The 12,633-nt window shown below is 41.8% G+C and overlaps 1 protein-coding gene across 1 annotated transcript; it reads right to left on the bottom strand.

The window, feature by feature from the left end:
• Positions 1 to 442: 442 nt before the first annotated feature.
• Positions 443 to 12,627, bottom strand: GNA11 (G protein subunit alpha 11). The gene is made up of 7 exons (XM_026082289.1): positions 12,551 to 12,627; positions 8,015 to 8,199; positions 6,149 to 6,303; positions 4,931 to 5,059; positions 3,357 to 3,486; positions 2,403 to 2,556; positions 443 to 728 (listed from the first exon to the last, which is right to left on the bottom strand). Exons 2-7 carry the CDS (start codon positions 8,159 to 8,161, stop codon positions 538 to 540), a joined length of 906 nt encoding a protein of 301 aa, XP_025938074.1. The 5' UTR covers positions 8,162 to 8,199; positions 12,551 to 12,627; the 3' UTR covers positions 443 to 537.
• Positions 12,628 to 12,633: the final 6 nt, after the last annotated feature.

The following is a 12,633-nucleotide window of genomic DNA, read 5'->3' as shown; positions in this document are numbered from 1 at the left end:
CAACATTTCGTCACAGTGAACCATGGAGCGTGTCCTGGGGAAGGGAAGGGCAAGGAGGGGGGAAAAGCAGGCAGGATTAGCAAATTACACCAGAGGCACCCTGTAGCACAAGGCAAAGGGACCAGTAGAATTCCACACTCCCACAGTCCAGTGAATTCACAATCTTGGCTGGAAAGTTATTTTCTCTCTATATACCACGGGAATGAAAAGAAAAAGTGGCTAAGCAACAAAGGAAAGCTCAAGATGAGGCCGCCTTAGCTGTTTGGCAAAAATTAAGAAGTGAACAAGGTGCTGAAGAAATGAGGCATATCCCCATTAACTGTGAAATAAAAGCAATTTGTTAAAAATATGAAATCAACTACTCTGTGGACAGAGACATGAGACTCCAGGATAACACTGAGCACTTGCCACTCCACAGATCAGACAATTTGCAATCATTACATCATCAAAAATTAAAATTTTTTCCTGTCATGTTTAAAATTTCTTTTTGTCTTTTCTTCACAATGAAGCCTCTCAAGGGGCCAAGGGCAGAGCAGGTCAAACCAGGTTGTATTCCTTCAGGTTGAGCTGTAGGATGGTGTCCTTGACAGCTGCAAAGACGAAACGGATGTTTTCTGTGTCTGTGGCACATGTGAAGTGAGAATAGATGATTTTGTCGCTGTCTGGATTTAAATCCACAAACATCTTGAGGATGAACTCCCGGGCTGCCTGTGCATCCCTCTGTGGGCCTGCAGCAAACAAGGGGACACAGTCAAGGGACCTGTGCTAAGCACACGCTCTGGTTTGAACTAGAGAACAATTGCCAGTGCATTTCTTCTTACGGGCTATGGGGATACAAAGAAGTAGTTAAGCTTGTTTATTGTATAAAAGTTCTGGGACCTGAAGTATCTCATGCTTTTAAATTAACTAACCAACACCTACAAAAGGCATTTTTCCAAGACTGAGAGTTTTGACAGACTCCAAGGTGTTGGCTCAGACTGTGCTCTGAGATACAGAATTTGGTATAATTCTGTATGTGCTGTTGTTACTACACAGTAGTGATGCTTGGTATACGTGCCACAATGCTCTCCTTTGGAACTGGAATGCATATTTCTTAATACATAAACAGAACTCATGTTCAGAAGGATACAAGTTTACGTTATGCAAACAAGAGACACATTCAGCCAACACTGCAGTCTGTCCTAACTGACTGGTCAACACACAGGGGCTAAAAACAGTAATTTTAGCCAGTATTTACTTTATATTGTTAACAGCTCCTCAGAAAAAGTTACCTACTGATATTCCTTTCAAAGCATTTGGTGTTCTCACACTCTCCATTGCAAGGATCATCTCTTGAGAGGTAGTCTGGTGGGCTACCTCTTGCTCCCAAACCACACAGCATCCCTGCAGCAGCTACAATAACTATTTATGTGAAAGAGCTGAAAGCATACTACACTTTCTAATGTTGTTATCTTGTCTCCAGCTGTTAAATTATATTAGGAGAAGTATGCACTATTCGACCAATAAGTTCACAGTGGCTCACCAACTATACACCCCCTGCCACAGAAACTTTTGACATTTTCCACAATTGATGACTTCAGAGTGCCTGTACTTTCAGACAGCAGGGGGCATGAGACTCCAGAAGTGGGAGGACAACTAATTAGAAGCAATTTCATTAGTAGTTTAAATTAAGCAAGGTTTGCAAAAGGGCAATTCTCCCTTCACCATGTATTTTCAAAGCACATAATGACACAGTTAAAACACGAGGGCATGGAAGGAGTAGTGTTGCCTGACCTCACTCTCCATTACCTTTATTTTCAGCCCCATACAACTCTGGTACCAGCCAACTTTAAATGCACTGAACTGTAGAGTAGGAAATGCTATTTCAGCAAAGGAATTTTATTTCAGATTGGAATTTCTGTTTCATGTAGCTATTATTCTTTCACAATTGCAGATGGCACACTAAAGAATTTCATGCTACCTTAAATTTTTAGCACCAACACTTGAACAACTCAGGTATTTGACCAGTCAGATTCTCAAAACAAGGACTCAAATAACCTCTTGACTAGAGGGTTAAATGTCCAGTATATCAGCAATTCTCGCATGTCTATAAACAGATTATATGCACAAGTATACAAGTAGGAAAGTTAGACTTCCATTATTTAATAAAGTACATATTTAGATAAAGTAATTTTTACTTCTTCATCTAGGAGAGGTTCATTATTTGTTCATTCAATCAGACTCCAATTATATACGTATGATTAAGACACTTATGACATTTTCTCATTGTTATATGCATTTCTTCTCACATTAAGAGTTTTTTCCCCATCTCTAGATCTGAGTTTTCTTTAAAAACAAACAACAAAAAAAACCCCAAACCTCCTCCTTTCTAGATTGAGTGTTCCTCCTTAAAACCCACTCACCATCAAATTCTGGGAAATAGTCAACAAGATGGGAATACAGGATCTTGTCTTCCAAAAGATCTTTCTTGTTGAGGAAGAGGATAACAGAAGAGTTTTGGAACCAGGGATAAGTGATAATGGTTCGAAAGAGGGCTTTACTCTCTTCCATCCGGTTCTGAAATGAGGGGAAAAAAATTTTTTTTTTCCACAAATGAGGATCAAGTCATCTTTCTGCTACCTGCACACATAGTTAGATCTGCATCAACCCAACATCTCAGATACTGTACACAGAATAACTTGGGCCCCAAGTAAGTTCTGGCTCCAGCTGAGCAGGTAAGTGGAAAGCAAATGCAGAAATCTGGTGGAATCGAGCTTCATTTAATTGGCAAGCAGTTAATACCAGAAGGCTTAAAAGTCATTTTATGCTTTGCACAGTCATGTTGGAGGACTGGCCATGATGCCTTGTGAACTGATACACATCTTGTCTAGTATAAAATAAAGGAATAACTGCTGTCACCTAACAGCATTTTTTAATCTATCAGCAGGTGTAAAAATTCAATATTGCACCTTCAAAGAGACCAGTCATTATCCAACAGGACAGCAGCCGCAATGCAAAGTACTTGAGGTGAGGAAAAGAGTGAAGCAGCAACGGGTACTTTTTAAGAGCATGCCTTCACATTGCACAGTACCTTCCAAGACACACAGGACACAGCAATTTCAGAGTATTTCAGCATCATTTGAGAAGTACAGATAATTTGAATGCACTGCGCATTTTCCATTCTCAGGGACATCATGACCCATTGAAGCTCATGTTCCCTTTGCAAAAGGAAGAACTGAAGGCCAAAACCAACAATCCTTGCTGATCCAACTCTCTGTTTCCTTGGCACCAAGCACTTTTGTACCAACCTCCAAGAAGCAAGACAGACATTCTTCCTTCCCCCTATCTTCTTGGAGAGCTCCCACTCTTTGGCTTACCTCATTATCAGACTCCACCAGAACTTGGTCATATTCACTAAGTGCTACTAAAAACATGATGGAAGTCACATTTTCAAAGCAATGGATCCACTTCCTTCGTTCTGACCTTTGACCTCCAACATCCACCATTCTAAGGAAGAGAAATGCATATGGTGTCACGGCAGTAGCTGCAATTCTCTATCTGAATTCAAAGTGCCAGCATACAATGAGAACAAAGGCTCTTTACTGTTCAAGCTAAACTAACAGGAGGACGTAGCAACATGTGGTCACTAACAAAGCCACCAAGCTTACAAAATATCCTGTTCCAGAAATATATCAAACTGAAGAGATGGACAAAGGAGACTGATACCCAGTTCAAATCCCCAAACTCAGTATTACCATTTCTAGTTGTATGGTGCTCTGATTTGCTAAGTAGCAGTTCAGAAGCCGAATTATGGGTCTGAAAAGACAAATCTTTCAAAACTCTGCTCTGTTAAATGACAAAACTGTATTTTCTATTAAAGCACCTTTTTTCTTCAAAATGTCTCTCAGAGAGCCCACTTCAGCTATTAACCTTTCTTAGAATGTGCTGCGTAACAGCTATGCAACTCATAGCCTCAGTTTTAAGTCCCAACTGTACAGCAGGCTAAAATTATTTTGTCGCTCACCTAAAGTTCAACATATCTGGTCCAATCTACACACCTTTACTAAAATCCTATACCTATCTCATAGTTCAGCAAACCGGAACAGGCAAAGTGACCTTTCGTCTATCTGTAACTGAATGGATTCAGAGATGGGATGCAGGCTTCTTTACTACTTTATTCCTCTCTCATAATGTCAACACTGTGGTGGAGAAGGGGAGGGAGTATGTAAGTACCAGAGAGAGATTGCTTTGTAATAGACAAGCATGTCACTGAACCCTTGTATGCCATGTTTACTTGTAGGCCTAAGCCTCCAAATATCCATATGTTGCTTCAACAGCACAGGCAACTAGTTTTGGCATCATATTCCGATGCCACAAGCTAGGCACAGAAAACTACATCTGAAGGCAGATACTAGGGAATCACATATGAGGAAGTCATTCTGTACAAAAAGCAGTCTCTTTTTCAAAGAGAAATAAATGGTCAAAGTTGCTTGAGCAAAGAATTCTTGAAGGCAAATACATTTCAAGTCAAGCACTGCCCAAAGCAAGCTTGTTTCTTCCTCTCAGTGGCTTAACCTATGAACAGTTCACACAGCTATCTCACAAGCCACCATTTCAGCTTCAGATGCCAGCAAGACAATCCTTCCCAAGAAGGAGACCAATTCCTGCTAGATGGTTAGTCCAGCTCCAAGTGCCACTGACTCGAATGCATACTCCATTTTATGACAGTCAATGGCTTCAGCTTGGAGCTTTCCCTTAATCAGAATGAAGTGTTACACCATCCCCATTACAGGAGCACCTTTCAGCAGATACTTCCTGACATTACAGTACACAGATCCACTCAAGCCTCTCAGCTAAACATCTGGACACAAAAGCAATACAAAACTCATCCTTCCTGAAACCATTTCACTCCTGTCTCAGTTCAGCTGTAACATGAATACACCTTCAGTACCTGAAGATAATATTCTCTAGGTCAAAAGGATACTCTATGATGCCGGTTGTAGGAACTCTAACCCGTAGCACATCTTGCTGAGTTGGTAGATATCCTGGGGTAGCGATACGATCCACGTCGCTAAGATAGCTACAAGAAGAACAATGGAAAAACTACCTTAAATTGCAGCACATCATATACAAATTCAAACAGCACTACATTTAGTCTTCCCCTAGCATAACAAGGAAGTCAGAAATCATCTGAATGGTTTTAAAATTTGATGCAAACCCCCCCCCCAAAACACCCCCCCCCAAAAAAAACCCAGAAAAAACAGAATGTGTCTTTGGGGAGGAGTAATTCACCAGCCATCCCCTTTGGATGATAAACAGATACATTAGGGACTTTATCAACTCTGTGTCTTCAGGAAATAGGAGCGGAAGACAATCTTTTCTACAGAGGAGGTTTAAGCACACTGGACACCCATGGTAGAATTGAGTTTCATCTGAGATTTTTCCATATAAAGGAAACTATGTTACCAAGCACAGGCAATATCTTCCTGGTCTTCCTATACTTAAATTTTGTTAATAATAAATCCACAAGTTACATATCCATGCACATCTGTAGGCCAAAGGACAAACCTGAAGAGAAAAAGCAACACTTCTAATACCTAAGAGCCAGAGCATAGATAGCATAAGGTTGAGACTCCAGCCTCAGGTATATCCAGACACAGATGTTTAAACAGCTGCCTTTATCACCCACCAGAACATCTCAAACTCTCAAGAAAACTAGCAAATAGAAAGGCATTTCCAGATCTAAACCTGTCCCCCAGAAAAATAAAAAAACTGCTTCCCCCATCTCCTACAGAGCTCTTTGCCTCTATCTGCCAGAAGTATGCTTAGGAAAAATTAAGATGAAAAAGCAACCTCAGAAAAGCAGTGGCAACAGATAACTGGAAACTTGTTTGAATCTGGTTCCAGAAAGGCAAAGCAGCATATACTTATGATTTTTATCCCAATACATGTACCCAGCAGAGACCATGCAGCTTGTCTAAAACACCAATAAGACTTATTTGCCTAGATGAAAAAATAAGATGTACTTTAAAGAAATTATGTAGTGGGATCCACTGCAGTGTTCCTGCCTATTGAAACAACTCTAGACTTGAACAAAAAATTTGGGCAAGTATTATTTGTTAGAGCATCACTGCTATCTACCAGTGTGTGCCAGTGGTTATATACTCACTATTTAGCAGAGTCAGAAAGCTGATATTCTCTTCTCCTGTCATAACACTCTTGGATTCCAGGGTCGTTCCACAAAGTCTTAATTGCACTTACATATGGCTGCTCAAATGTCATGACCTTTTCTACATCTACTTCCCGGATCAGCACTGCATTGGCCTGAAGATAGAAAAGCAAAAGCAACAAAACAAAACAAAACCTCCACAAAACAAAAAGCTCTCAGATGAACTAAATCCTTGCACTATGACTTCAAGGATCTACATTCTGGTTGTGGGTCAGGTTGCCAAGACCAGAGGAGCAATGGGTAAACTATACCTCTGACACTTCACAGGTCCAATTTTTCTTGTATCACTATTAAATTAAGAAATGAAATTTCACAATTTCATTTTTTATAGAAGGCATCAGCAAAATTCCTCCAAAGCATCATATGCTCCTTCACAGAATAAGCTGTAAAACACCAACAGACTTCACCTGTCAAGATGTGCTACATCATTAGATCAGCAGGTGTTTATAAACACTGTGGTTTCCAAGGCAGAGTATTTAGTGTGAAGAGCCCCAAACTGCCCAACTTTTGAGAAGGTAAAGCTATATTTTGAGAACAAGCTGCTATCCCAGGTTTCTTTCAATAAAAAAATGTTAAACTACATTTTGAGTAGTGATAGAGACATTGCTTTAGGGCATTTCAATCACAATCCCTGCTGAGAGAGAGAATAAAAAATGCCCACCCTACAATCTACAAACAAAGGAAGGACTAAAACCATTACAACAGCCTGCGGAATCTATGAGGTTACTATCCACACCAAGTTGCTTTCTGAAAACTTTGGTACAACTGCCACACGAAGGGGCTCTTGCCTATACCATGCAACATAATCTTCATTAGAGGAAAAACAGAAAAACAAAGCCAAGTTCTGCACACGTGATCACCAGTAAAAGTCGACACATTATAGCCACCAAAATATCTCTGCCATGCCTCAGGGAAAGCACAGGTAAGGCAGGCTTCCTCACACCATGCCTATTCTGATTACTGATCTTGCAGAATCTCACTAAAGGATTGCAAAAAAGGAATTCATGCTTGAGAACTCCTGGTGCACCACCTAGCCCCTATACACAGTTATTAGAAGTCAGCTCCATGTTGCTGTGTGACAGAACAAATACGATACAATTTCACTTCAAAACCTTAAGGCAGAAAGCATTAAAGAAGCAAAACACACTAAAAATCTGATCTCCTGGTGCTCTCACCCCTTCAAAACAGCTAAAATAATTTAGACCAGATTTGTCTGAAAAATTTATTCCTGGACCCAAGATTTGCAAGTCAAACTTCATCCCGACGTTGGGCTGAGACTGAAACCGTTAAATAAAGATTGGTAAAAGAAAAACTGATAGATTTCACTAATAGTGCTAACTACTGGAACAGGTGTCTTTTGGGTCCACCATATATTTGACCAGCTTCAAGTTCAGATGCAAATACCAACTCAGGCAAATAAAAACACAGCACATCTAACATGACTGAATCCTTGAGATGAGTATGTCAAACACTTTTCCTATATCCTACCCCTATTCCTTGCTCCCACCAATTCATTATACAGACCAGTGCACAGACCATCCTGAGAACAACTTCATTCAGTGGAATATGATGACTCTGTCCCTCAGGTAGAAAGTTGCTTTAGTCCTTAACATAGCTTAAGGAACAGAGTCAGATATCAGTAAAGTATCATAAAAAGCAGTCCTTAAACATAAAATACTTATGGGAAAGAGTTCGAGGAGGTTGGGATTATAACGTGGAAGGACACAAACGAACAGGAATCTACAAGTCAAACCCTAGAACTCCCTTTGTCTAAAAAAATACATACAAATATTGTCAGAAACTTACCTTGTTCTGTTCATATTTGTACAGAATCTTTAAGGTTTCCATGGCCCTGATCATAGACTGCATGGCAGTAAAGATGTTTTGGTATACCAGCTTGGTGAAGCCTTTTTTGTCCTCTTCAGAGTATCCTGAGCCATGAATTATACGCATTTGCTTAATGAACGTGCTTTTCCCACTTTCCCCAGTGCCTGCAGAATACAAGAGAGAAAGTTAGCAGATATAGCAAACCTTGTCTGTGATAGAAGAAACAAAGCTAACATCATATTGCACATCAAAGTTCTTATTGCTGTATCCAAATATACGCTATCCTAATAATTACTTTTCTAGTCGCCTTCCAGAATATTGAAAGACAGTCCGGATGGTCCTGATTACTCTCACCACAAATCTAGTGAACATGGAAGGAAGACATCTTGTCCTTTACAGCAGCCTTCAAAAGCAACTCTGGTACTTATTCCAAATCTCACATTACAGCCACTCCCACACATTCTGCGTCAAAAGGCCCTCGTCCGTCACACCTGACCTATTCCCAGATACTCCAGCAAGATGCTACAATCACAGCAGCAGCCAGAGAGGGCCCAGATGCACTCTTTCTCTCAAGTTAGTAAGTACTGCAAACTGAGATGACAGCCAGCAGGCCAGAGGGAAACCTATTTGAGCAGTAAGGACCAAATTTTCTTTCACTGTGATTTGGTACCAAATGCCATTTACCTTATAGACTATGTATCTTTTTACAGAAAAGAACAGAATGCAACAGAAGAAAATCAACTCTAAAAGAGGAGAGAGCTCAAGAAATTACTTCCTCATCCATTTGACATGAACAATCAAGTCAGTACATCTTCTCAGTAACCCAAACTGGCGTGCAACGAAAAATAACATTTGCTCTTAAGGACTGAAATGATAATCCTCACTGCAGCAAGATAAAAGGCTGTGGGCAGTATGCTGCCACAGAAACCTCCAATATTGCTTGCGGCCTTTGGATACTATAGAGTTAAAAATAAGGACTGACAGGCAGAGCAAAGCAGGATGTTGCTTGCAGCTGTCTGCACTCTGTCTTGCTCCCTAATGGACAACAGACTGCTCAGCAAGGCTAGTGGTTCCTTATGGCACAGCTTTACTGCCCAGGAGAAGCTGTGTCTTCAAGTAACTGGGAGGACAAGACAGATTCACACCACTGCCAGCACATTAAACAGTCCAACCCTTTCAAAGCCTGCTTCCTGCACAGTCAGTTGGGCAGATCTTCCCACCCCTACTTTCAAGGCTCCAGAAAAGCATCAGCTGGCATGTGAAGGCCAGCAGAGGATACAAAGATGACGGGAACTCTCTGACATGGTGAGCATGAGGTGAAAAAAGCATCAACAGATAAAAGGAGCCATGCCATACCCAGCCTTGTAACAATCACAATTGTTACAAGGTTATGGAACTCCCCCAGCAACTTCCACTCCATTTACACAATATCTTCCACGGAAGGGACGCAAGGGTCAAGTCTTAAATATGATTAGCATATCTCCATGCTTTGGTCCCACAAGCAACAGCCGAAGGATACACCATTGACACTTCTGTTGAGTACTTCTGTTCAATTTTCCAAAATTTGCTATTGCTATGCATTTAACAGAAGGCTAATCCAGAAAGACAGCTCTTTACTATTAAAGTGGTCAAACTCACTTGATTATTGAGAGGAAAAAACTAAAGCGTGGCTCATAAGTGACAAATCCTTTTGATCTCTGGTTACAAATAAATATGCTGGCAGAGCCCTGGCTTTCACCACAAGAACCACCAGGTATTCACCTCACACCAGGGGACAGATATATTAAGACAGAATCTCATTCATCACAACACAATCACTACTCAGAGGTAGATTCCCAGTTACCCACGCTTAGAGTACCAGGCCAAAAGGCAAACAAACAAATACGCTCAAATAGAAGCAGCAAAAATGTAACCAGAAGCAGTGTGTTTAAAATAAAGCGTCAAACTCTTCCCATCTCTGAAAACTGACAAAGTTTTTGGCAGCCTAATTAGAAACTAGCACTAAAATCGCCATTAACCTGCAGTAAACTATCTCCGTCTCAAACGGAAAGCTACACCACAAAGGGGGGGGGGGGGGATAAAAAAATCGGAAACCGAAATCTTTTGTGGTTAAGTACACTGTGGTGAGAAATACTTCCTTGTTTTTTACCACAGTGACCAAAACAGAAAAAAGAAAAAAAGCCAGAGGTGCCTCAAAATGTTCTGATAACAAAAATGTAAAACAAACTTCGGCACCATTCATTCACTTCGGTTCTCACTTACTTCAGAGCTTCTAACACAGATTCTTCCTGTCACTTCATCATCATCCCCCTCTTAAAAAAAAAAAAAAAAAAAGCCTCTTGCTTTTCTGCAGGCCATCATCAATACAGAACAGCACTATAGCAGAACATTACAAGCTCTGCTGAGTGTAGTCTCCTATATTCATACAGACACAATAATCTTTTTTTATATGACAGCATTAAGACAAGGAGACAACCTGAACTCACCATTTTTTCTGTCAACATGTGAAAGCTGCAGAGTTCACAGTAAGTTACTACTGACCCCCAAGTACCTGACAGCCACTTGCAAATACATTTATTTAGTCAGCAGTATCCCATGCTTAATGGCAATTCAAGAACCAGAGTAATTTTTGTATAAAACAACCTCCCCCCCCCCACTACACACCCCCAGGAAAGAGACCGATGACTGCTTAATACCAGGGGATATGTCCAATACCTTGAAATTGCATTATTAGGTTCACTGTACAGCTCTGTTATTCTTCATCTCAAGTTTTTGTTTTAGGCTTCAACAAACTAACTGTCACACTAGACAGAGAAGACAGGAAAAATTACCACAGCTTTTACAATGCAGAAACTTCCTCCATACACACTCTTCTCAAAATTCTGAGCATTTGGAAAAAGCTCTCACTAATATGATCATTCTCATTTGTGAATATAAGAATTCTACATAATAGGAACAAGATATGAGAAAACCCTGTAAACAGCAGTTACGTTAAGGAGAGAGAACACACGTTACCTGCAACAACTTAAGACAGGCAGTGAGCAATACTGTATACAGCGAGAAGCACCCAGCAAACAGGAAGAAGGCTTGGCCTTTCTAATCATGTCCTGAAAATGGGAGTGTTAGTTACCCAGTCTTAACCATCCCACACTGATTTTTTTTCTTTTTAAATGCGATGCTGAATCTTACTTAAGTCTATCTTTTAGTCTATCTTACTCTAGAGCAACTTGAATTTAATTTCTGAAGTGAGGCACTTTAGCAAGATTAGATGGGGATCTTCTTAGCCCAGATCTTGCCTATGGCTCCAACCTACTTTGAAATGACTGCTTCTGTAGGACTGTTTTGAAGAAGTATCTGAGTCCAAGAGACAAATTTCCCAGCCTATAAGAAGCCTTATGGAAACCAACACAGCATCTTCAAAGAGCACAAACGTCAAACCATCAGTTTTATCTTTCACCTGAAGAACAGTAGTATATCCGCAGCCAAGGTATCTTCTCACCCTGAGTTCCAGCAAGGTGAGAAGGAAAGCCATAGACTTTACTTAACAACTATCCCTGTGCAACAATGCCAGTGTTACAGATCTCCAAAGGACTGGGCAGACACAGCCTCACTTGATTTGTGTAAATAGACTCACATTTGCTTTCACAAGGTTCAACCTGCTTTTTCACCAGTGCCTTACTAGTTTGCCAATTCAGTACAGACTACAAACAAACAAACTTATTCCATCAGACCTGCTTTGTATTCCAGTTTGAAACGATACCACTATTCAGACACAAACCAGGATATACGTGAGCAGCGACGAATCCCAGGACCCACAAAAACCGTAACTTAAGTCTTATTTGGGGACTACCGGATGTGAACATCACAGTAGCTGCTGAAGAAGGATGCACACACTTGAAATCTTAGTGGGTTGCTCTTGTAACAGATTGCCTCTCCCTGTAAACCTTTTGTAAACCAGGTATAGTTTTATCCCTCTGTTTAACCACAGGACACCACTATGCTGCTACACAAACACCTACACCCTTATCATGGCACAGGTGACCTCTGCTCCTGCAGGTAACACTAAACACTTTGGCCATTTCCTCCACAGACACAGACCTCACACATCCTTACTGCTCCGTGCCCCTTCAGATCTGCTGCACCCACTTCCTACCCCTGCCGGCCCTCCCAGGCCAGCGGCGAGGACTCGGTGGTTTGGGAGCCAGAGGCCAGTCTTTCCCACAGCTGCCCATTCAAGGCCCAGAAGTTCACTGGCAACGCCGAAATTAGCGAACCTGCACACGCAGGGAGGCAGCGGGCGTAAGCACTCGAGGAAGCGGTTCCTCGAGGCAGTTTTCACGTGCGCGAGCGTCTGCGGCGAGAGCCAGCAACACCGCTGCGCAGCTGCCGCCCGTGCCGGGGCAGCGCCGGCGGGCAGCGCCCGCCGCCGGGGCCAGGATCACCTGCGGCTGCCGCCCGCCCCGCCGCCCGGCCCGTCACGCCCCGCGGGGCCGGCCCGGCTCCGCCGCTCCTCACCCAGCAGCAGCAGCTTCAGCTCGCGGCGGGCGTCGCGCTTGTCCCTCCGCAGCTGCTTCTCGATCTCGGCGTTGATGCGCTTC

Source organism: Apteryx rowi, unplaced genomic scaffold (genome assembly GCF_003343035.1).
Source record: "Apteryx rowi isolate R43461 unplaced genomic scaffold, aptRow1 scaffold_570, whole genome shotgun sequence".
Classification (NCBI taxonomy): domain Eukaryota; kingdom Metazoa; phylum Chordata; class Aves; order Apterygiformes; family Apterygidae; genus Apteryx; species Apteryx rowi.
Note: the sequence above shows the minus strand (reverse complement) of the source record. Positions and strands in the feature narration are given on the sequence as shown.